General features: G+C 43.8%; 1 protein-coding gene across 2 annotated transcripts in view; it reads left to right on the top strand.

The window, feature by feature from the left end:
• The window catches only part of LOC145358783 (midnolin-like), a 33,146-nt gene that overhangs the window by 4,733 nt on the left and 6,265 nt on the right, over window positions 1-22,148 (top strand). For both annotated transcript variants that reach the window (XM_080213071.1, XM_080213070.1), the window contains exons 5-7: window positions 12,990-13,376; window positions 15,554-15,671; window positions 16,136-16,420. In XM_080213071.1, coding sequence (XP_080069197.1) covers window positions 12,990-13,376; window positions 15,554-15,671; window positions 16,136-16,420 — 790 coding nt within the window. The remainder of the gene's footprint in view (window positions 1-12,989; window positions 13,377-15,553; window positions 15,672-16,135; window positions 16,421-22,148) is intronic.

Raw genomic sequence — 22,148 nt, 5'->3', positions numbered from 1 at the left:
TGGCCACGCAGCCCAGACGACTGGCTGTCAAGATAGTCTTTGAGCCGTCTGCGACATCTCTCAATGCTTTAAGCCGCTCCTTTTGTTACAGGTCTGCATAAAAGGCCGGATCTGTAGCCCAGTTGGACCCAGGCAAAGCAGCCGCACAGTTCAATCTTAACCTACACCCCACCCCCCCTCTCTCTCTCACACACACACTGCATTGCTTCCAAAAACTATATATATTCAAACTGAGCATCCAATTCGTATGATGTAGATCGAGGCGACACAAATAAAACCCAGGCCAGAGGAAGCTGGGGGAACCTCAGCAGGGTCTATCAGCAGAGAAACAGTTTGACGTTGGGTGGAAGCAAGTTACTCCGGATGCTGGAATCTGAAACCAAAAGAGAATATGCTGGAAAACCTCAGCAGGTCTGGCAGCATCTGTAAGGAGAGAAAACGTTTCGAGTCCAGATGACCCTTTGTCAAAGCGTTGGATTTGCTGAGGTTTTTTTCCCAGCTTCCTCGTCTTATTGCAGATTCCGCAGTGTTCGGGCTTATTTCTGACACAAAAGGTGCCTTTCAGATACTGCTGTTAAATGCAATTGTTTCCCACCCGCGTTAATGGGATGTCGCTGTACATAGCATTGGGGAGCTCACCTTTGATTTTTTTTAAAGAAATTGGGAAGCTCACCTTTGATTTTTTTTTAAAGAAAATATATAAATAGCTGGAGCCTGTTTGCCTTTAATTGATGTACAGTACCATCAGATCAGACTTGAGACACTCTCTCCAATGACTTTTTAACATCCCCGAATCGATTGTTCTGTTTTATTTATGGGCAGCACAATGGTTAGCATAGCTGCCTCACAGTGCCAGGGACCCGGATTCGATTCCCAACTTGGGTCACTGTCTGTATAGAGTTTGCATGTTTTCCCTGTGTCTGCGTGGGTTTCTCCCGGGGGCTCTGGTTTCCACCCACAGTCCAGTGATGTGGGGATTAGGTTGATTGGCCATGGTAAATTGACCCTAATGTCGCAGGGATTAGCAGGGTAAATATGTGGGGTTATGGGAATAGGGCCAGGGTGGGGTTGTGATCAGTGCAGACTTGACAGGCTGAATGGTCTCTCCTGCCCTATAGGGATTCTATAACTTACACAGGTAATGAGGATATGTTGGAGTGGCGGGGACAGGGGCAGTTAATTATATGTGTGAAATCTAGATCCTGCCAGCCATTGTATTAATATTAAATGTTCAGTTGTATATTTTGCCCATTGGATGCAGGCAATATGCTAAGCAAGCAATTTCAGCTTTATGATTCGAGCTTGACAGGTTCATTGGAAATGTAGCTTTTTTAGTATATATTTTAAAAATGATGTTTCATTGTTCATTAGCCCAATCTCTCTCTCTCTTTCTCTGCTCAGACTGGTCTGGTAATGTAGATAAGCATATTTCCTGGGGAGAATGTACTTTTAAACTGGAAATCCTGTATTCTTTGTGAGCAGTCAGCTAAGTCAGGCTGATGGAAGAGGGGTGGAGGAAATAAAGTCCTCGTAGTCTGCAACTGTTATCAGCAACTGCACCACGTGGTCTTAATGATTGCATGAATAATGCCTACTCAAAATAGCTTTGTTCTCGGGTCGTCAGTGACCTCCTTGATATACTTACTGCATATCTTAACTGAGCCTGTTATTCCACTCTGATCGTGATCCTTATTTAATCAGATTCTTTGTGGATGAGTGTGTGTGTAGTAGCTGCCCCACCACCAGCCAATCTTGGCATCACAGCTTGTTCCTGCATTTCACAGATCTGAGTCAAAGAACATTAAATTCCGGGTAGAATTCCTTTTACTGCAAGCTGATGATCTCTTCCCCCCCCCCCCCCCAAAACCTTCCTCCCTCCCACTCCTCCGCCTCCTTTCCCTTCGGGAAGGACAGACATCCTGGAAATTTGTAATCCAGAATAGCAGAGGCATAACAATGACGTAGGTTATAGCTGCGTCACAGTTGCCAAAACACACACTGTGTTGTCAAACATATATGTGGAATAAGATAACAAGTGCACCTACTTTATAACTGAATGGAAAAATAATCACCTCGCACAAAGGACTATGCTGGCTGGCTCCAGTGTTATTGCTAGTTACTGCATTTGCCAATAGACGTATTTTGAAAATTTTCACCATCCTTAAATATTATTTGACACTTTCTTTGTCTTCGCCTAGTCAAATCTAGGCATTTTATGGTGCAAGCTGAACTTGAGTTGTTTTGATCAGCCGTGCACATCAGCTCAAGTAGCAACCCTAGTCTTAATGAAGAAATGGCATCTAGCTCCCACTGGCAATGAGGTAAAGTTAGGTGATCACTCAAGTTCAGTCACATTTCAATTGACTGGGAGACATCAGTTTCAAGCGTATGATAATGTCAGCGCTCTTTATAACTGGCTCAGCTTTCAAAAGCCTTTTTTTTTAAGCACCCAATTACACATGATCTTGTTTGCCTGCAATTTTTGTAAGCGCAAAGACACCCAGCTTAATAAACTACTTTTTGAGATTTAGCACATGATTGGTCTGGGGAGTCTTTTTCTATCGAGGGGGTCGATAGACCACTCCTGTCTGCCCCTCTGCCATGGCTGTATTAATGGCCGGGTGTCTCTGGGAACATGCGGTGTCTGAGGGCACCGTTGACTCCTTCTGTGCCAGCTGGGCACCGCAGGGACTGGGGTGCATTATTGACCCCTTTAATCACATTTTGATTTGGTGTTTTAAGTTTCCCTTTCCACTTTGTCCTTTGTTTCGGCCGGTTCCCCTCCTTTTGGGAGCTGTCCCCTTTTTAATTTGTGCCCCCGTTAATTTGATTTTGATTTAGTTTATTTTGTTGGCCAGAAAGAGCGGAGTCTTTCTCTAAAAACACAATCCGGTAAAGTTGCAATGTGAGCAAATCTCTTGCCTCAGTAAACTGAATCCTGCCGTCCACCCTCTCCCCACCCCCCCTTCATTTGCAGCAGTTGCTTGTTTTTTTTCCATTGGTGCCTCCATGTGGAATGCAGTTGACCGGAAGACCATTCTGCTGAGTGCTGGGACTATTTTTGAAAGCTGGTCAAACAAAGCCCTGATGCTTTGTTTCAGGGAGGCCAGTGTACTCAGTAACAGCGTGTAACTTTAAGGTTATGAAGTAGCTCTTTTTTTTAAAAAAAGAAAGGATCTGAGTGACTAACTTTAAAAGTGGAACACTTAAAAACAAAAAAAATCCATTTCTCCATTTTTTTGGTCAAAAGGTCCAAGCAGCAAATATTTTGGTCTTCGGCATTTAAGGCCCTTTGAACCTACCCCACCCTTCATCTAAATGAAAGCTGATATGTATCTTTTATTTATTCACCTTGGCTCTGTATCCCTTGATGCAAGTAAGGGAGAGGGGAAAAGAGGTTTGTGATAGATTTAGCTGGGGAAAGATAGTGGAGGCATAAATGTTGTGCTGAATGTTGCTGTGTAATAACAATGTTTCTGTCGTGAGAAGGCTTTGTACTATTTTGTTTCAAAATGAAACTATACAGTGTTGCCCCTTGAACATTGTGGTCATATCTATAGGAATTTGACACAGTTGACCACACAGTACTTCCCTAACACCACTCCTCCTCTAATGCCCAACTGGGTGTGCTCCTCCTCCTCCTCATCCCTAACCTCCTCCAGCTCTACAATCCTCCAAAATCACTATCCCTTTTCTGGCCTCTTTCACATCTACATATTAATTGTTCCACCATTGACGGCCACGCTTTCAGCTGCCCAAGGCCCTAAAACTCAGGAATTCTCTCTTTTTTTCTCTCCCCTTTTAAGATAATCTTTCACATCAACTCTTGACCAAGCTTCCAGCCTGAATATTTTTACAAGGATCAGCATCAAATTTTATCTATTAACTCTCCTGTGAGGTGTCTTGGGGCATTAATGTGTATTTGTGTATATATGCACACACAAGTTGTTGTATATACAATGAATTTTGAAAAAATGTTAAATTTGGCTAATCCTTTGGAAAATATTCTCTCTTTTATTAAATTCAAGTTTGAGTTAAGGCATTGCAAACCACAGAGCTTAATCAAGGTATACTTCTACCTGTAGGAAGATTCAGTCTGCGTACAGCATTCCTTTAATTAAATTTAGGGTTATGATTTTATATCCTGTCTCTGTGGCCTTTTCAAGTAATGCAAGATTTTTTTTTGTCTCCCCTCCTTATTGCGTCCAGGGTAAGGATTATTTTTAGCAGCTAGAGTATGAATGAAAAATGAGTTTGTGCTGGTATGTGGGCTGCGAGTTCCTTTCTTTCCTTCAGCTAATGATGGCTAGGGAATAGAGCACTCAGCTGAATCATGGCATTTAAAAAGAAGCTGCATTTTAAATTGCTCGCTGTGATGCAAGGTTAAAAGAGACAAACATGCATATACACAAAATATTGATTTCCCCCTCCACCCCCACCCAATATATCTAAAATAGCCATTGTGGACAACAGCAGAGGGATTTAGTGATGGTTCTTCATATGATGTTCCACTACAAAGAAGATTTTAAAATGAATCCTGAAGTCCTGACCTATTTTAAATTGAGTTGGAACTGAAAGAGCCCAGCAGAAATGAGGACCTACCATCATATATTGCTGTCCTTTATGCAGTAGCGTTATGTTGCTTCTGATCCTCCAGCTAAGGCTAGGTCATTGGGACCGCTATCTTTGCTTCAATTGCTAATTAGTGTGTTCTATTGAATGGAACTAAATTTTGAGCATCTTTTGTTCTTTTGATATTATTCACTCCACCTTGCACTTTATTTATTGTACATGTAAACCATGCATTTTAATGCATCGTGAATGCTATAAATTTTAATTGAATTAGCATCAAGCAAGCCCCCAAAAAAGCCCATTCACTCCTTTTAAGGCTCTTCAGGAGGCATTGAAATGGTGGCATTGTATCCGGGCAGCTGAAGGGCTTTTGTAGCAGTGGGTTTTTTTTGGAGCTCTTAAGGTAGCTATATATGGTGGCGAGAGAGGTGCATGTGAAATTCTTTTGTTTTCATGCGGGGGTGAGGCTAAATGCCTGATGGGTTTACATCTGAGGCGAATGGAGAATCTGCAATCGTGACGCCTGAAAGTTTGATACTGCGCCTCTTTTGTGAGTGAAGTGGGTTGAGTCGTGACTGATTAGATTGCAGGGGACCACCTTCGAGATCCAATTAGCACTGGCCTGTGGTTGTGGTTTTTGTTGTAGTGCGGCTGGAAACAATGAGTGGGTTCGCTAAATGAATTCCAAGAAAATATTTTGCACTAAGAGCAGCCTTTTATCCACTCAGCTAAGGAAAATGGTTCTTTTTAAAACATTTTTTTGATTGTGTATTTATGAATAAATAGTAGGACTTGGTTCTTTATTTAGGTGTGCAGATGCCACTTTATGATATCCAGCTCCTTGTGGCTAGTGGTTTCCATGGGGTAGAGAAAAGAGCTGAGACGATTTAAGAGCATACAGAAAAAAGTGCACAGTAATATTTAGAACAGGAATGGTCTTGTGTGTTGAGCAGTTACGTACCGATGAGTGCTGCAATACAGTGGCTGCAAATGAGTTTCTGTGAACTGTGGGGACCTCTATAAATGGATCTGTCAGCAGTGAATTTTCAGAAGGCTGCAGTTTAGCAGTCTTGACGCTTTGTGGCTGCAAATATATGCATTTCAGCTTTCCTTTCAATTTGATTACTGCTGGAGCAATTTGCAGTCAAAATAAAATGAAACCAGGATTCCAGTGAGGAGATCTCAATGGAAAACATGTCAACATAGCCAACCTGAGTTTTTTAAATGTGTCCAGTGGCTACTGTGGCAAATACATTTTTTTGCTATATCACAACCAACATTCCTCTTTTAGCGTTACTTGCATGCAGGATAGAATTGTGCAGATTGCATTAGTGAGATGAGGATTGATGCGGATTGACATAGTGATTGTGCAGACTGGTATATCTTCAGCAGAAGCTGTTGTACGTAGTAGGAAATACCCCCCCAGGGCGCACACAAAAAAAATTCCATTGCCAAAAAAAGGCTTTGGTCCCAATAGCACTTGTGAGCTTTGGCTAGTGGCTGGAAACTGGCTATGTGCTTGAATAAGAAGGGAAAGAAACTTTTTAATGCGGGCCTGCTACCAATTAAAAGCTGATTGTTGGCTCAACTAACCTGGTAGCTAATAGCTGCATCATGATTGCAGTTACATATGGTGCAGTGTGTATTGTTACTGCTTGGGGTTTTTTTGTGAAATGAAAAGCGCAGGAGGGTCAAAGTCTGCGTCTTAAATTTCAAAGAGCCTTCAGTTAGTCTTTGGCAGCTGGTAGGTTGAAAAAGCCAAGATGGCTTTCAAGGAGGTGGAGGGGGGGGAGGTTAGGCTATGTTCCTTATCAGCCTGCATTATACTGGTCTGGGATTTGTATGGGTCTACATTACTTAATCAATACGTTCCAGGGTACTTCTAAGTAGGCCCTTTTTTTCCCCCTTACTGAGGAGGGGGGAAGGGGAGAGAGACAGATAGCGGGTGGGAGGGGAGGCCAAGCGCTGCAAATTGCAGAGGCCTCTTCATGGAGCAGATGGGGGTGAGATTTATGGTGTGACTTGTAGGGACGAGATGAGCAATTGATGTTTGCAGCACATCTCTTACACCCTTCATGTTTAGTTAAGGTCAGGCCCACGCGGGTTCTGCAGCTCATCACCAACTTGGAAGTGGGATTACATATTCTGAAAGGCAAATGGGAGACATATTCACTTCAATCCGTGCTCATTTCAGCAATGCAGGGAGAGAAGCCTTCAGATTTACACTTTGTTCTTAGAAACAGGAGGAAGGTTAACCTCTAAACAAGGGTAGCGTTTCTCATTGATTGTGATGCAGACAAATCTCTTGTTAGTCATCCCTCGATTGTATAAAGCATGTTTCATGCAAATAATGCGCTTTAAGATCTAACCTCTCTTGCATAAGATAAAGAAAGGTGCCCAGGCATACGCAGTTAAAGTAATGAGTACCTGTCATGTTCCAGTTCCACAGCCAGATAACATTTGAATTATTTTTCTTTGCTTCCCTAAGGTTTTTTTTCATTTCTGGATCTGAAGGATAGCGACTAGTATAACGTCAGATCGTTTTGACTAATGCGATTTCTATTTCTGCTATTCCAGAAAGATAGTGTCATTGCACAAGGGCATCAGTAGGTGGTGAAACTGTTTAAACACATTCAAACTTTTAACTTCCTGATGACTCTCCTGGCTGGCCTTGACTACTTCCTTTAACTTTCCTACGCCTTTTTAAATTATTTGTTTATCAAGTGCCTCAAATCGAAAACTGAATTTGGGGGCATAATTTGTCATCTCTTGTTTTTTTTTTGTGTGTGTGTAGTCACGAATGATGCACACTTTCCACACATTTTGTTTTCTTTAAATTAGAAGGCACTCCCGGTTTCCTCACTCAACCCCCCCTCAGTACATTACTGAGTCAATCATTGTTGAATGATTTTATTTTGGGGAGGGGCTTTGAGTTATCATATGGGCAGAAAGACACCTTATCTGTACTGGCTGGAAACAAAAGCAGCCATTCTTTGTGCTGTGCCTTCATCTGTCCCCAGGCTCTGAACTCTGCTTGTAAAGGCTAACCCCACACCCCCACCCCCACCAACTTGTATATGAATTCTCACCGAGCGCAACCACAGGGGTTTAACCACTCATTCAGTATCTCGGGGGCTGACATTTTGAAATGACATTTTTCATTCCACCAACTCCGCTGAGTACATGGAGTATTCAACTCCCCATTATTTTGTTGGGTTGTCCCACTTAACCTTTGAGGGCTTAGCTGTCGGTTGCATAGTGCACGTACACATTTTTGGATTTTAGATTCACATTTTCCCTTTCTTCCCTCTTCTCCCCCACGCACCCCCTCCCCCCCAATCACTTTGGTGTCCTCATTGTCTCACCTGCCACTTACTTCCTGAAAGCTTTGAATCACATCAGGTTATGGTTCCACTGACCCTATTGGCCATTCCTCCATGAGTGAGCCAGAATTCCCTTTGTGTCGCTGACTGATTCCACTACTAAAAGCTCCCATCTGTTACGTATTCAAAGGATTCACTGCGCGATAGTACTCATAGTTTGGATTGTAGGTCAGGAGCTGAACTGGGATCTTCCATTGTTATGAAGTGTATTTATGTCATTCACACCAACGTCAGATTTTGCCCTCTAAAACAGCTAATATGGATGTAGGTGGGTTTATTCTGATGTAATGAACTTAATTCTATAATTGTAGGCGGCATGGTGGCACAATGATTAGCACTGTTGTCTCTCAGCTCCAGGGACCCAGGTTCAATTACAACCATAGGTGACTGTGGAGTTTCTCCTCATGTCTGCGTGGGCTTTCTCCCACAATCCAAAGATGTGCAGATTAGGCAGATTGGCTGTGCTAAATTGCCCCTTACTGTCCCAAGATGTGTAGGTTAGAGAGTTTGACCATGGTAAATGGGTGGGGCTACAGGGATAGGGCGGGGGAGAGGGCCTGGGTGAGATAGAGTCGGTGCCAGCTTGATGAACTGAATGGACTGCACAGATTCTGTGATGTGCAAGAAAAACCTGTAGCATGCAGAAAAGTATTTTTGCTTTTCTGTAAAAATTCCTCCAAAAAATACACTGGAGTTTTGACATTGATCACTGATGCATTTATTGTATGGTCTTTTTAGTGTTGAGGGTGGGGGGTGGTATCACTGTGATGACTCACAACCAAAATCATAGTGAAAAACAGCCAGTATTTTGGGACTGGGTACCTAACAATTGCTTTCGTCATTGGATCCAAACCAATGACTTTCTGATATACTATTTCTTGTTCAGAGTGCAAAAGCTCTGAACGAGCACTGGCTGAAGGAATGCAGGAGGGGAGAATGAACTTGGCTTAAGTTTTTGCTTTGATCTTTCATTTCAAAACAGAGCTCCAACTTCCTTTGTGTGCCAAATATGGCTATGTAGAAGTTTACTATGTATACTACACATCATTTGAATGATATATACGTTTTGGTGGTTTAAAAGCTTAGGGTGTGAATGTGTAACAGTAATGTTAAATCAGCACAGTTACTGCATCTATTTGCTTTTGTTGAGATGCGTATAACCTTGAAATGGTTGTTTCTTTTTTTTTAAAAAAACAGTTGTACAGAAGTGGATCAAATTTAAAGTGTAACTTTAAAGCTTGTATCCTAATTTTCACCAACAATTGTTGTTTGTTTCCTTGAACACTAACAATCACAGTAGCGCAGAGGATAGCACTGCTGCTTCACAGGTCCAGGAACCGGGGTTCAATTCCTGGCTTGGGTCGCTGTCTGTGTGGAGTTTGCACATTCTCCCCATGGATTTCCTCTTTCAGTCCAATGATGTGCGGATTAGGTTGATTGGCCAAGCTAAATTGTGCCTTAGTGTCCCGGCATGTGTAGGTTAGAGGGATTAGTGGGTAAAATATGAAGGGTATGGGATAAGGACTGAGTGGGTTTGTTGTCGGTCAGACGTGATGGGCCAAATGGCCCCTTTCTGTACTGTATGGTTTCTAATCCAGTCCCCATCACACCAAATGAAACTGCTTACGTTATATGTGACCTTTGCCCTTTTATCCAGCCAATAGATTGGAATAAGAGTGCATAATTTTAATTGCGAGTCTTTAGTGAGAAACCCAAGTGCCTCTCCTCCTTGTGAATGGAGGATGTATTTATTTTAATAAATTGCCTACAGCGCATACAGCAAGTTCTGAATGACTTGCTGGGTTTTAACCTCATGGAGTGGCGACCACAGCAGCCAGCGGAGAGGCAAAATCAGCAAGTGGCTGAACTGATGCAGGGCCGTTCAGGTTCATTTGAGGAGGTTGACTCCATCACCGTATATGGTTAAGGCAGTGTGTGTGTGTGCGTATAAACGTGCAGTCTGCTGAGAGACCCATCAGACTGTGACTACATTTCTCTTCCCCATTGCTAGTGCATGACTTGTTGTAGCATGTTTTCGTGAACAAAGTAATGTGAGTGATCGCAGGGTTGTCGGAGCAAGTGTGTTGCCAAATGCTGGAGTGATTGTGTATTTAGTATCTAGGCCTGATTTGATATTGTGCCAAATCATTTGTTTTTTATTAAAAGATTAGCGTCTAAAATAAACATTTCTTGTATTTAATTCCAATGGAGAAAAGGTGAATAACACAACCAAGTTGGCTGAAATGTTAAGAATGCCAAGTTCAGAGCCAAAAGGCTTGCTTTATTAGACTGAAGATATTTTTCTGGACAAAGATTAAATCTTCAGTATCTTGGTAGAATCAATATTTTCAGAATAGCTTTTGGATGTAGACCAATGTCTTCCAGAGATTACTGTTCCATTTTTCCAAATTTGGAGAACATGTCTTCAATTCATGTCAGTCTCCCAGCCACAAACGATATAGAGAATGTGCCACAAGGTTGCTTTGAAATCTTGTCTCACCTCTTTGGGTGGATGGCAGCATGCACCTGTGATGGGTCTCACCGTCTTGTATGACTGTTGACAGCCGTTGAGAGGTTGCTCTGCAAAAGCAGATTATATTTCCGATCTTTAGCCATCTGGTTTCCCACACAATCAGGTGCCCGGGCTCAGGAGTTGGGAGATGAATTGCCAGAGACAGTGGAATTGTGTAAATTCCCCTGCCAGCTTGGTAGTTATTATTGAAGCTTGCAGCTATAGCCATTCTGGAGTGCAGCTGTTGGATGCATTGTACACAGTGCAAGTTATAGAATTATTGCTTGAATGTTGTGGTGGGGTGGGGGGGGGGGGAACAGAGGATTGAGGAATCTTGGAGATATCAATGAGCACAGTGAAGAGTCCGAACAATTTTGTGTGCAGAAAACCATGTGGCATTATCTCTTGGTTATCAGTTCTTTTCAATGCCTTGGCATACAGACCGGATTGTAACAGCAATAGTACAAACCATTCAGGTTTTCCCAATTTGTACTCGCCCCCCACCACCCCCCCCCCCCCCCCCCCAAACATTTGCTTTTTCCAGTCATTTCACAACTGCATGTGACTAACACTCCTAAGCGCGCAAGTGAGAAATGTAAATACAGATGGCTGGTATAGATAAAGGGAGAACACAACTGGATGTAAAAGTGTAATGGGCACACCATCTGAACTTGTGATGCCGTTATGCAGCCAGCCATTGCGTAACTTAAATGCACAAAAGGAGTTGCAGATGTATGTAGATCTAGGGAGACCTAGGCAATATGTGCCTGTTAACTCCCCAGACTGTGGGTTGCAAAGTCTAGGCAACAGCACATTTTGACATTAAAATATATACAGAATTAATTAGTCTTAAATGTTGGAAAGAGCCTTTATCCATGTAGTTGCTCCCCTTGAGCAGAAAGTTAAACAAAGATGAACTTTCTTTGTTACCAGTTGATGTTGTTCAGAATTCTCATCAACTTTGACCTTTCTTAAAAAAAATGCAACAACGTGCCTAGTTCAAGATTTCCAACAAAAGCTTATCTTACCCTCACGTTAGGTGGCCTTGAGTCACTATTAGGGGTGTTACAATGGATTCCAACACTCCTGTGCTAAGGAAGGGAGCAAAATCAGCATGCTTCATGTTCCTGCTCACTGCCCAGTGACTTCTGTTCACTAGGAATGTTTCATTTGCAGACACCAGTAGAAGGCATCGATCTTTAGTTAAATTGTGATTTTAATACACTTAAAGAATAGCGAGGCCCAGGTGCCCCTGGAACTTTAGACCCAGAATCTGGCTGTCATTGTGACGAGTAGAGCAGCAGAAAGGTTCTGCACTCCAAAGGAAGTGTTTTCCACGGAACACATTATTCGGGATGGCACAGAGGTTAGCATTGCTGCCTGATAGCAATAGGGACCCAGGTTCGATTCTGACCTCGGGTAACTGTGTGGAGTTGGCATGTTGTCCCCATGTCTGTGAGGTTTCCTCCGGGTGTTCTAGTTTCCTCACATTCCAAAGATGTGCAGATTAGGTTGATTGGCTGTGCTAAATTGCCCCTTAGTGTCAGGTGGATTAGCAGGGTAAATATCTAGAGTTACAGGGATAGGGCCTGGGTGGGATTGTTGTTGGTGCAGGCTTGATGGGCCAAATGGCCTCCTTCTGCACAGTAGGGATTCTACAATTCCGATTCTGTAATTTTATAAATCCTCCTAAGTTGAGACTTCTGTGCATTAGTTCAACTCTGGCAGGCTGAAACCCTTCACAAAATGTGGCTAATTCTGCTGTCAATAGTTGAGTCCTCTGCTCATTTTGAAATGTGTTTTTGCCATGCAGATTAAAGTGATTAAAACCCTGCTAGGAATGAAGCACTGGAATAGCACCTTGAATATTAAAGAGATGCATGCCAAATCTCACTTTCCACAAACTCTGGAAGTTGAAAGAGTGCATAAATATTTACTGTTTTAACCTGTCATCTTCGGCTGTCACATAAAACAGATGCAAAGTAATTCATTTGGTTGCAATGAACCTTGAGTCTTTTTTTTTGCTTCACCAACTAAGAGTTTGCCACTTTAAAGGAGCTTAAAACTCTTTACAGTAGGATTCCTTTGTTAATCCAGCATTTAGTATTGTCCCAAAAGCAATTGTGATTTATGCCTTGCTGTACCTGCTTTTTCTATTGTGAATTTGCAGAGATTTCATTTTCATTTGGCATCTGTACAGAAAAGAATTTGAGTTGGACTTGAACTGTGTGGAGATAATTTCCTATTTTAAAAATACTAAATCTGATGAATAATTCATTTAAACATATGATTCCACTTGGAGTGATTAAGCCCATTGAATCTTCTGATGTGAAGTCATGCGATAAAACTTAGCCGAGGAACTTCCATTCTGCATTAAGCTTGTAACTCATTTACTGCCATCTCCATTAAGCTCATAACTCATTTTGCTTTCATCTCTGAAAGGGTTAATGTGTCTGAAGCGAGATCAAAAGTTTTTAAGCATGCTTCATTCTGTTTTTTTTTCTCTCTCTCCTTTTTTTCAGGTCAATGACTTTTTGTCAGGACGGTCACCCTTGACCCTTGCCCTGCGGGTTGGAGATCACATGATGTTTGTTCAGCTCCAGTTGGCGGCGCAGCAGGCTGGCAGCCAGCTCCAGCACAGGCACGTGATAGCCAGTCGGGAGAGTAGCGGAGGGGCAGCGGCGCCCAGCTTTGCTAACGCTCAAGGACTTCACAGGCAAACAGTCGGAGCCTCAAACTGTAACCACATATCGGCCTGCCAGCAAGCAATGGCAAGCCCCGGCCCCACGGCAGCAACCACGTGCTTCAGCGCAGCCCGGCCACCTTCAGTCACTGCTGGATCGTTCCGGTCGCATGGAGCCAGTACGTCAACAACCAGCCACAACATTGCTTCTTCATCTTGCACTGAGGTAGGATAAAGGATAGTGATGTTGCATAATATAATAAAGGCACACCTTTAAAGCTTTCTCTACGTTTGGCCCATCGAGACTGCACCGACAACAATCCCACCCTGGCCCTATCCCTGAATCTCACAAACATTTACCCTGCTAGGCCCCCTGACACTAAGGGTCAATTTAGCATGGCCAATCAACCTGACCTGCACATCTTTGGAGTGTGTGAGGAAACCCCATGAGGACACGGGGAGAACTTGCAGATTCCACGCAGACAGTGACCCTAGCTGGGAATCGGACTTGAGTCCCTGGCGCTGTGAGGCAGCAGTGCGAACCACTGTACCACCAGGCCAATTTCTGTTTTGTTCTCAAGAGTTGCAATGGTTCACCCAAAATTTGACTTAGTAGTTTAACCTCCACTAGCATGAAGTAGCCTCAGTATCCCTGGGCCAAGGGGGGCATTAAAGTTCCTGGTCCTCATTGCTGTGTGGTGCAGGTTGCTAGAGGTACATGTGTGCACATGGCTGATGACAAGATTGGGCTCCACTGCATATTCCCTCTGATCAATAAGTCGCTGACACTCGCACATGTCAAATGCCTTATAGAACTGCATTTGCAGCATAAATTTGAACGTTCAGGAGAGACATTTGAGGAATGTGCAAGGTGGAGGACTAGGGGAAGCGGCTAATTCTTTCTTTGTGTTTGGAAAGGAACGTGTCAGTATAGTAGAGAATATTAGGGCCGGGTGGGGATCCAGCAACATTGTCACTCAAAACCTGTCCCCCATCCCTGAGAGCAATCTGTAGAGGAACGTTTTGTTAATTGGTTTTAAAATTCTGCAGCAAATAATTGGTACTATCTGGAGCCTGTTCATCTCTAATGTTACGATCAGTATTGCGCTGTTTGGACACTTTAAGGACCTGCTAAAAATATTAATAGCTGGTCTACTGGGGCTCCCTTTTGTTTCAAGATACAACAGAATGTTTTATTAATATCTCATTGCTGATAGCCAGGTTCTGGGCCATGGTGTCATTTGGGAATAGTCAGCTGTCTTTCTGCTCTGCCTGCCAAAAGCATTGACTGAGTTGAAATTAAGATAATTTATTAATGCGCTGAGCTTTCCCTGATTAGCAGTAATGACCAGCTCAGATGGGTCCATGAGCAAACCCGGTTGCCTTAACTAGTGATATATAGCTTTGCATTAGCGTGAGGTTGCCCTGTTAATCGGCCCAATTAACATTGAGTGTTTCAGACAGTTGGAAAATGTTGAACGGGGCGGGGGAAAGGTGCCAGGTTAGGTAGAGCAATACACTTGGCTGTGTTGTAACCGGGGCAGGAAATATTTCTCCTATGGGGAAAGAAGGAACATGTGCTGTCGCTCAGCTTATCTGCAAGGATTCTGTTCTTGCAGCTCCCGGATTGCATTCTGTTAAAGAGTGGCATTTTAGTAAGTGCGGCCAACAAAGAGTTTAAGAAGTTTATTTAGTAATCGCAAGTAAGGCTTGCATTAACACTGCAATGAAGTTACTGTGAAATTCCCCTAGTCGCCACAGTCTGGCACCTGTTCAGGTCAATGCACCCGACCTGCATGCCTTTCAGAATGTGGGAGGAAACCAGTGCATCCCGAGGAAATCCATGCAGGCACGGGAAGAACGTGCAGACTCCACACACACTGACCCACTTCAGGAATCGAACCCGAGTCCCTGGCGCTGTGAGGCAGCAGGGCTAACCACTGTGCCACCAGTTATATCTATTGGTTTAATTGGGTGCAGGGGATGGGGAACAAACAGTTGGTGCTTGTAAGTACAAAACTGGTGCGTGCTACTTTTGTTCCTTTGTCATTGAGTATGATCCATCAGTAAGGCCTTCCAGTTTATCATTCACTTCAGCATTATTGATCTGTAGATGCGCCCAATAGTTCAGCAAACTTCACCTGGGTTGTAGTAAACCAGTTGCAACACAGTCGGGAGGAGAAAGTGAAAGGAAGGGGCTGGAATTCTCCCAATGTTGTATGCCCCGGTGCCAGTGATAGTGGAGAATTCAGCACTCAGCCAACTCTCCATTCATAGCAGCGGAGAATTCTAGCAATGGACGAGGTTGGAGAACCCCAGGCCAGGCTCCATCCAATTGTTCATTTGTAGTTCTTTTGTCTGGTTTCTCATTACTGGCTGTAGTGACGTGAATTTTTTTTTCAGGGTGACTGCAGTACGAGAAGCAGTAGCCCTACAACTTCAAGCAAGTCTCGAAAGCCAGGTGCCATCATTGAGAGCTTTGTCAACCATGCCCCTGGAGTTTTTTCCGGAACGTTCTCTGGTAATTCAACATGCATGGATTTCATTCAGATTTCTTTTGCTGGAAAGAGGCATTAGAATTGTCAAATTTTGGCTTGAACTATCTCTTGTCTATTTTTTTTTGTCTGATTTCTCTTCCTACATCAAGCACGAAATAGTTTTGGCTTGAACTATCTGTTAATTTTTTGATTTTCTTTCTCCCTACATTAAGCATGTTGCAAGCACTCTTTCTCCTGTCTTCTCAATGCTTTTTATTGCGTGTGGGATCTGTAAAATTTGCTCTCAATCTGTGTCTGTTTCTCGTGGCAGGTAAAATGATTTAATTGGTCGCATTGCTCTAAAGGACTTAATTGGGTTGCTCTGCTGTAACAGGAGGAAGTGCTCTGGTTTTATCCTCCTGGTGGGTTGTGGCTTAGTTATGGCTTCAATCTCTTCAATCTTCCGCATTCATAGATATATTTTTTCCTTCTTTCCTTCCCAAACCAGGCACTTTGCATCCAAACTGCCAGGACAGCACTGGAAGGCCCCGCCGAGACATCACCACCATCCTGCAGATTCTGAACGACCTGCTGAGTGCGACCCGCCACTACCAGGGGATGCCGCAGTCCCTCACGCAACTGCGCTGCCAGACGCAGTGCGCGCCCAACACGCCGTCGCCATCGCCACCTTCCCCCGGCTGCTCCAACAAAACTACCTCTGAAGACACGATGCCGCAACCCCTGCACTCCCTCGTTCAGTGCCAGAGCCAGATTAGGATGTGCAAGTCAAGCGGTGAGTCATCCAACAGTGTTTGTGCAACAACCTTTAGTAGTTTTAAAAACTTAAGCTCCTAACTTTCCTTCCAAATAGGCTCCCACTAAGTCAGATTAGTCCTTGGGAATAGTCGCATTCAACTTGAAAGAAAGTTCTTGCATTTTAATCTTAAAATTTTGTTTATTAGTGTCACAAGTAAGCTTATGTTAACACTGCAGTGAAGTTACTGTGAAAATTCACTAGTCGTCACACACTTCGGCACCTGTTTGGATACACTGAGGGTGAATTTAGTATGGTCAATGCACCCTAACCAGCACATCTTTCGGACTGTGGGGGGAAACCAGAGCACCCAGAGGGAACCCAAGCAGACACGGGGAGAACATGCAGACTCCGCACAATGACCCAAATCTTCCCGAATTATAATTTTGTTGTTAGTACTTTTCCACCTGGCCATTAGTCATTTTGCAAGTCTTAGGTTCTACATGTATTAGCCCATCACAGGCAGGCTCAATGCTGCTATTGGCTGATGCACGCACATTGTCAGCCATGTGGAAACGTTGATCGTTTTACACCTTCCTAAGCCACAGGTGCTGAGATACTGGAAATGGGGAGTGCAAAAAAAAATCTTGTATAATTATATTCAAAATCTTGTTCATCTTTCCCAGAAGCAGTAAATAGTTTTACATTAAATTATGCATTATGAGACGATTAGTACATACTTTAGGAGTAACTCTGGGGTAGCCTCCAGTGAATGTTAGATTTGAGTTTGCTTGTATTGTGTGCTTTGTTGGGTAGTGGCAGCATCCCTTGCCTCCAAAGTATATAAGAGTTGGCCCGAGGTTGCATGTTTATCTGAAACCTCACTGGCCCTCCAAGTCTTGGTCTGCAAGTGCAGATTGAGGAAAATGCCTCGCCCTGCTGGTTAAATAACTGCTAAAATCTAGTCTATAAAGACCCACGATAGAAGGACAAGTAGCTGGCTAAGGCCCTGGAAGAAGCAGTCTCCCAGAATGAGTCAGTGGCATTAGGGAGACGAGATGACAGGGGGAAATCAAGAGGAGGGAAGGGGGCAAAATTGTCAACTGAGACACAGGGGAAACCAGCTGGAACGGAACGCTGATTTAAATGCCTTACTGGCTGGAACAACATTTAAACACTTTTTTTAAAGAGCAAGATGTTCATTTAAATGTTCTGCACTTGGCACTTTTAATTCCAATGTATTTTTACCAGAGGCTGTTTGAGGCACAGAGTGCTGGCGGTTGGGGTGGCATGTGCTTTTCTTGTGATATGGCAGCTGTTGACAAAGTCAGAGCAGATAGAGCAACCATCATTTGGGAGCCGGAGGAATTAACGAGAATGGGTGCCCCGGGAATGTCGCAGCGTTAAAGGCTGGTTGTGAATCAGGCTTGTCTGTACCTGGGCTGCTTTCTCTCCCTCCCCCCTGCCTCAGCAGCTTCTGAAGGCTCCACGGTTATAATTATCAGGTTTCTTGGAACATCTGTCACTTGAAGTGAGAGGAAGGCCTCTTAATGTGTCTCAATGACTTCATGCTGAAAGTATATCATTCAGCCTGATAGTAAATACAGGGAAAAGAATTATGAAAGAGAATTTGTTGGATTTTTTTTCTCTCAAAAGCATGGAGCCTTTTGTATTTTTTTACTATTTAAAGACCCAAACAAGGCGACACTATTCAGACAAATGTGGAAATAGCTGACATTGTAGTAGAGGAGGTCAGCAGCTTGGAACGGAATGAGGAAATTGCAGGAAAGACCATTGACTGCAACACTCACAGCCATGAATAATTTAAACCTTCTTGAAAGATTTTTACAATGATGCTTTTTGCAGTCAAAGTCACACCACAGTCACAACCACACAGTTTTTTTTTCTATATTTATAGAAGGAATTCTGAGCCTAATTGTTTCTTGGTATCAATTGGAGTATTCATCGGTAATTCTGTAGCCTAAATCTAAACCAAGGTCATGATCCCTCTTCCTCCCTATTTTTTTCCTATTAAATGCAAAGTCTTAAGCTTTGTATTTTGCCCGACTTGCTTTCATATGGTCCTGCACAGTGGTTAGCGCTGCTGCCTCACAGCGCCAAGGACTTGGGTTCGATTCCAGCCTCGGATGACTAGGGAATTTGCACATTCTCCCCGTGTCTACGTGGGTTTCCTCCCAAGGCATGCTGGTTAGGTGGATTGGTCACTCTTAAAAATTGCGCCTTAGGTGTCCAAAAGGCATGGAGATAGGTTAGGTGGATTAGCGGTGGTAAATGTACGGGGAATGGGCCTGGGGTAAGATGCTCTTTCAGGGGGTTGGCGCCAACTCAATGGGCCAAATGGCTTCCTTTTGCACTGTAGGGATTCTATGCAGGCTATGCTTCCATCATGTTGTTTGATTGCTCCTTCTGCATCTTATCCATGCTCTCCACCTCCTCTGATCTCAAATGAAAATCTCGTGCTTTGCATTTCCTTCATTTTTTACAAAAGCTACCTCCAAAAAAAAGGGCCATTTCTTTTTGCACTCAACACTTTATTCCCTCTCAGCAACTGGTCACCCTCTGGATATTCAAGTTTGTCCAAGAATTAAATGCTGCAGGCATTTCTGCAGAGTCTGGCAGGATTTCCCTTACACTGGAGGTGAAAGCTTACCGTCTGGCATGGTCTGCTCTCCAGCCTCTACTCGTCTTGCTAAAATTACTATGATCATTTCACTTCTGAATTCTAACATGGACTTCCTCGTTGCTGCATACCAATTATGTTGAACTCTCCTCTTGTTCTAACTCTTGTGACCCCAAAACACTGCATGTTTCTACAGTCTGGGTTTTTAGAAGAAGTAAAAACCAGTTCTATATGACATCTAATCACTGCTTCCTGATCTAACTTCTCTTTTGCTCTTGAATCAGGCAGTCTCGCCGTACAGCGAGCCATTGTGTTTTTTGTTTGTAACCTATGTTCTTCAGAAGGACAAAAGTTCTTTATAGTTTTGTTCCCTTGATTTTGGGCAAGTCAGCGAACAAATATCCCCCTTGTAGCGCAATGCCTGAGACTTGTTTTTGCACGGTTGTTATCATAGAATCCCTACAGTGCAGAAGAAGGCCCTTCGGGCCACCGAGTCTGCACCTACCACAATCCCACCCAGGCCCTATTCCCATAACCCCACATATTTACCCTGCTAATCCCTTGACATTAAGGAGCAATTTTAGCATGGCCAATCAACCTAACCTGCACATCTTTGCACTTTGGGGTGGGGGGGAGGTGGGGGGGCAGGAACTGGAGCTCCTGGGGGAAACCCACACAGACATGGGGAGAATGTGCGGACTTCCCACACAGTGAGAGTTCACATCCTTGGTGCAAATCAGTAAGCGAAATGAACCAGGGATGCACACTTGATCTAGCATTGTGAAATGTTAAAATGAAATGAATTGGCTCCACTAACAGGAGGTCTTTGCTGACCTTTTGTTGTGGCAGAATGTGCAACTACAAGAACAGTAGGGTCTTTTGGCCTCACGTAATAAAGAACACAGCACTCGCCTCCCAAAAGTTCATTTGCAGCAACTGCCAGGGATTGTGGACCTTGAGGCTATGTTTGTGTCTGGAACACAGCAGATGGCAGCGATTTACACACTGTGTAATGGCGAGGAACAGCCTACCCATGCTACAGACCCAGGCCGACATGGGAATCGAAGCTCTAATAACACTTAAGATTCTGGAATAAACTGGCACTCGTGAACTGACATTGCTCGAACAACTCGATAGTGTGCCAATGAGAATTGGTTTCTTAATGGAAGTTGTACAAAGTCTGGGGAGAGGGAGAAGCTCTATCAAAGAGAGGCCCTAAGACAAATGATTGAATGCTTTCACATCTAAGGCTACTGCACTGCTGAGAATTGTTTTGTTAACGCAAACGCTTCTTTATCTTTGCTCACATTTGCAAAGCTGCAATAATAGAATAAGGAAGAGAAAGTCGCTCCTTTGCAACAAAAAAAAGTTACCTTCCCTGCCTCTTGGTAATTTGCCTAAGATGTGCTCTCGAGGAGAGTAGCGACTTGTAATTGGAAATGCAACCAATTTAGGCCCAAATTTGCATTTCTTGCGCCAGCCCAGAATCTCGTTGTGTTTGTGCCTCGGAGTCCTGTCTCGATGGGAGCCATAAAGAAAGGGGAACAATGGAGCATTTTCTTCACTTTTGTTTTTGGCAGATGTGGGGAGCCTGCAGGGACTAGCTTCTCCATTATTTGCATTCTGTCCGCCCACACACCAGCAGGCAGCAGCAGTTGCATCGAAGGGTGGTGGTTTGAACAGAGAGGGTGGGGGGAAGAGTGGGGGAGGCGGGGGAGGGCAGTTGGGGCAGGAAGACGTAGGTAAGCACAGCCACACTGCGTATGCTTTAGCTGTGATATACCTTGTGGTTTCCACCTCATGCTCTTGTACAAGTTGTGTTCAACGTTCAACTAGCTGGAGTTAACTGGTTTCACCCTGTAATCGGCTGTGCATATTTGGCAGAGGACTAAAGCATAATAAATTTGAAGAGCTGGTGACAACTTCCTTCCCTTTTTGCCCTCCGACCACCATTCATACATTCGCGCATAAGGCAATGTGCCCTAATTGCGCAGGGCTCAGACCTATATATTCGATAGCTCTGTCTGTAGACAATGAACTGTTGCTAGGGCTTAGTTTGACTTTGCCTCATTACTGGGCAATATTGAGGAATGTTGCAGCCCACCTTGGATTTCTGATGGGTGGAAGACTTTTTTTTATATACTTGTCGTCAGGTGTTGGCTCAATTACGCATTATCAGACTCTGCCAGGTATTTTTAAACCTGCGGCAGCCAAACAGGAAATTGCTTTTTTAGCAACAGCTGAATGTAAGCACTGGGGTTTAATTGATGCTTGCTGCTCTTCCGGGAGCTGCATAGGCAGCTGTAGTGGCTTGCAACTGTAAGGAAACTGCCATAATGTATAATTAAGGATTTCTGATTCTTGTAGCCTAAGGTGGAGGGGGGCCACCAGTCTGGGATCTCCACTTGCTGGAGGTTTATCTGAGATATGCTTTGAGGGAATGCTTTCTTCTTTTAAAAAGCTGTCTTGTTAGCAAGTAACTTCCGATAAAGGGTCCCGCTATGGCTGAGATCAGCAAAATCATGACAGACCAGGCACCGACACTGGTTTATATGGCACAGTGACGCAAGATACCATTCACTGTATTTGGAATATTAAACCATAATCCCATTTGCCAGCACAGATGGATGCAAGAGATCTTGTGAAATGATGACCTGGTGCCCTATAAGTTCTGTAAGTTCCCCCCGTAACCAGTACCACCATCATTAGAAAATCAGATAATCTGTCCACTCATTTGGATCCTGCTGTGCACTGACTGTCTGCTGGCCCTGTAGAAAATGTGACTGCAAGCCAAAGATAATCCATTACTTGTAAAAGCGCTGAAGGTGTGACCGGGTGCTTTATAAGTGCAAGACTTCTCTGGTGGGTAGCTTGGTGGCACAGTGGTTAGCACTGCTGCCTCAGAGCGCCAGGGACCCGGGTTCGATTCTCGGCTTGGGTGGCTGTCTGCATGGAGTTTGCAGATTCTCTCTGTGTCTGCGTGGATTTCTTCTGGTTTCCTCCCATAGTTCAAACACACGTGGGTTAGGTGGATTGGCCGTGCTAAATTGCCCCTTGTGTGTCAGGGGGACTAGCTAGGGTAAAAGCATGGGGTTATGGGGATAGGACCTGGGTGGGAATGTGGTT

This window comes from Carcharhinus amblyrhynchos, chromosome 26, assembly GCF_965287045.1.
Source record: "Carcharhinus amblyrhynchos chromosome 26, sCarAmb.v2.hapA, whole genome shotgun sequence".
NCBI lineage: Eukaryota > Metazoa > Chordata > Chondrichthyes > Carcharhiniformes > Carcharhinidae > Carcharhinus > Carcharhinus amblyrhynchos.
The sequence above is the reverse complement of the archived record's forward strand: the minus strand, read 5'-3'. Positions and strand labels throughout refer to the sequence as shown.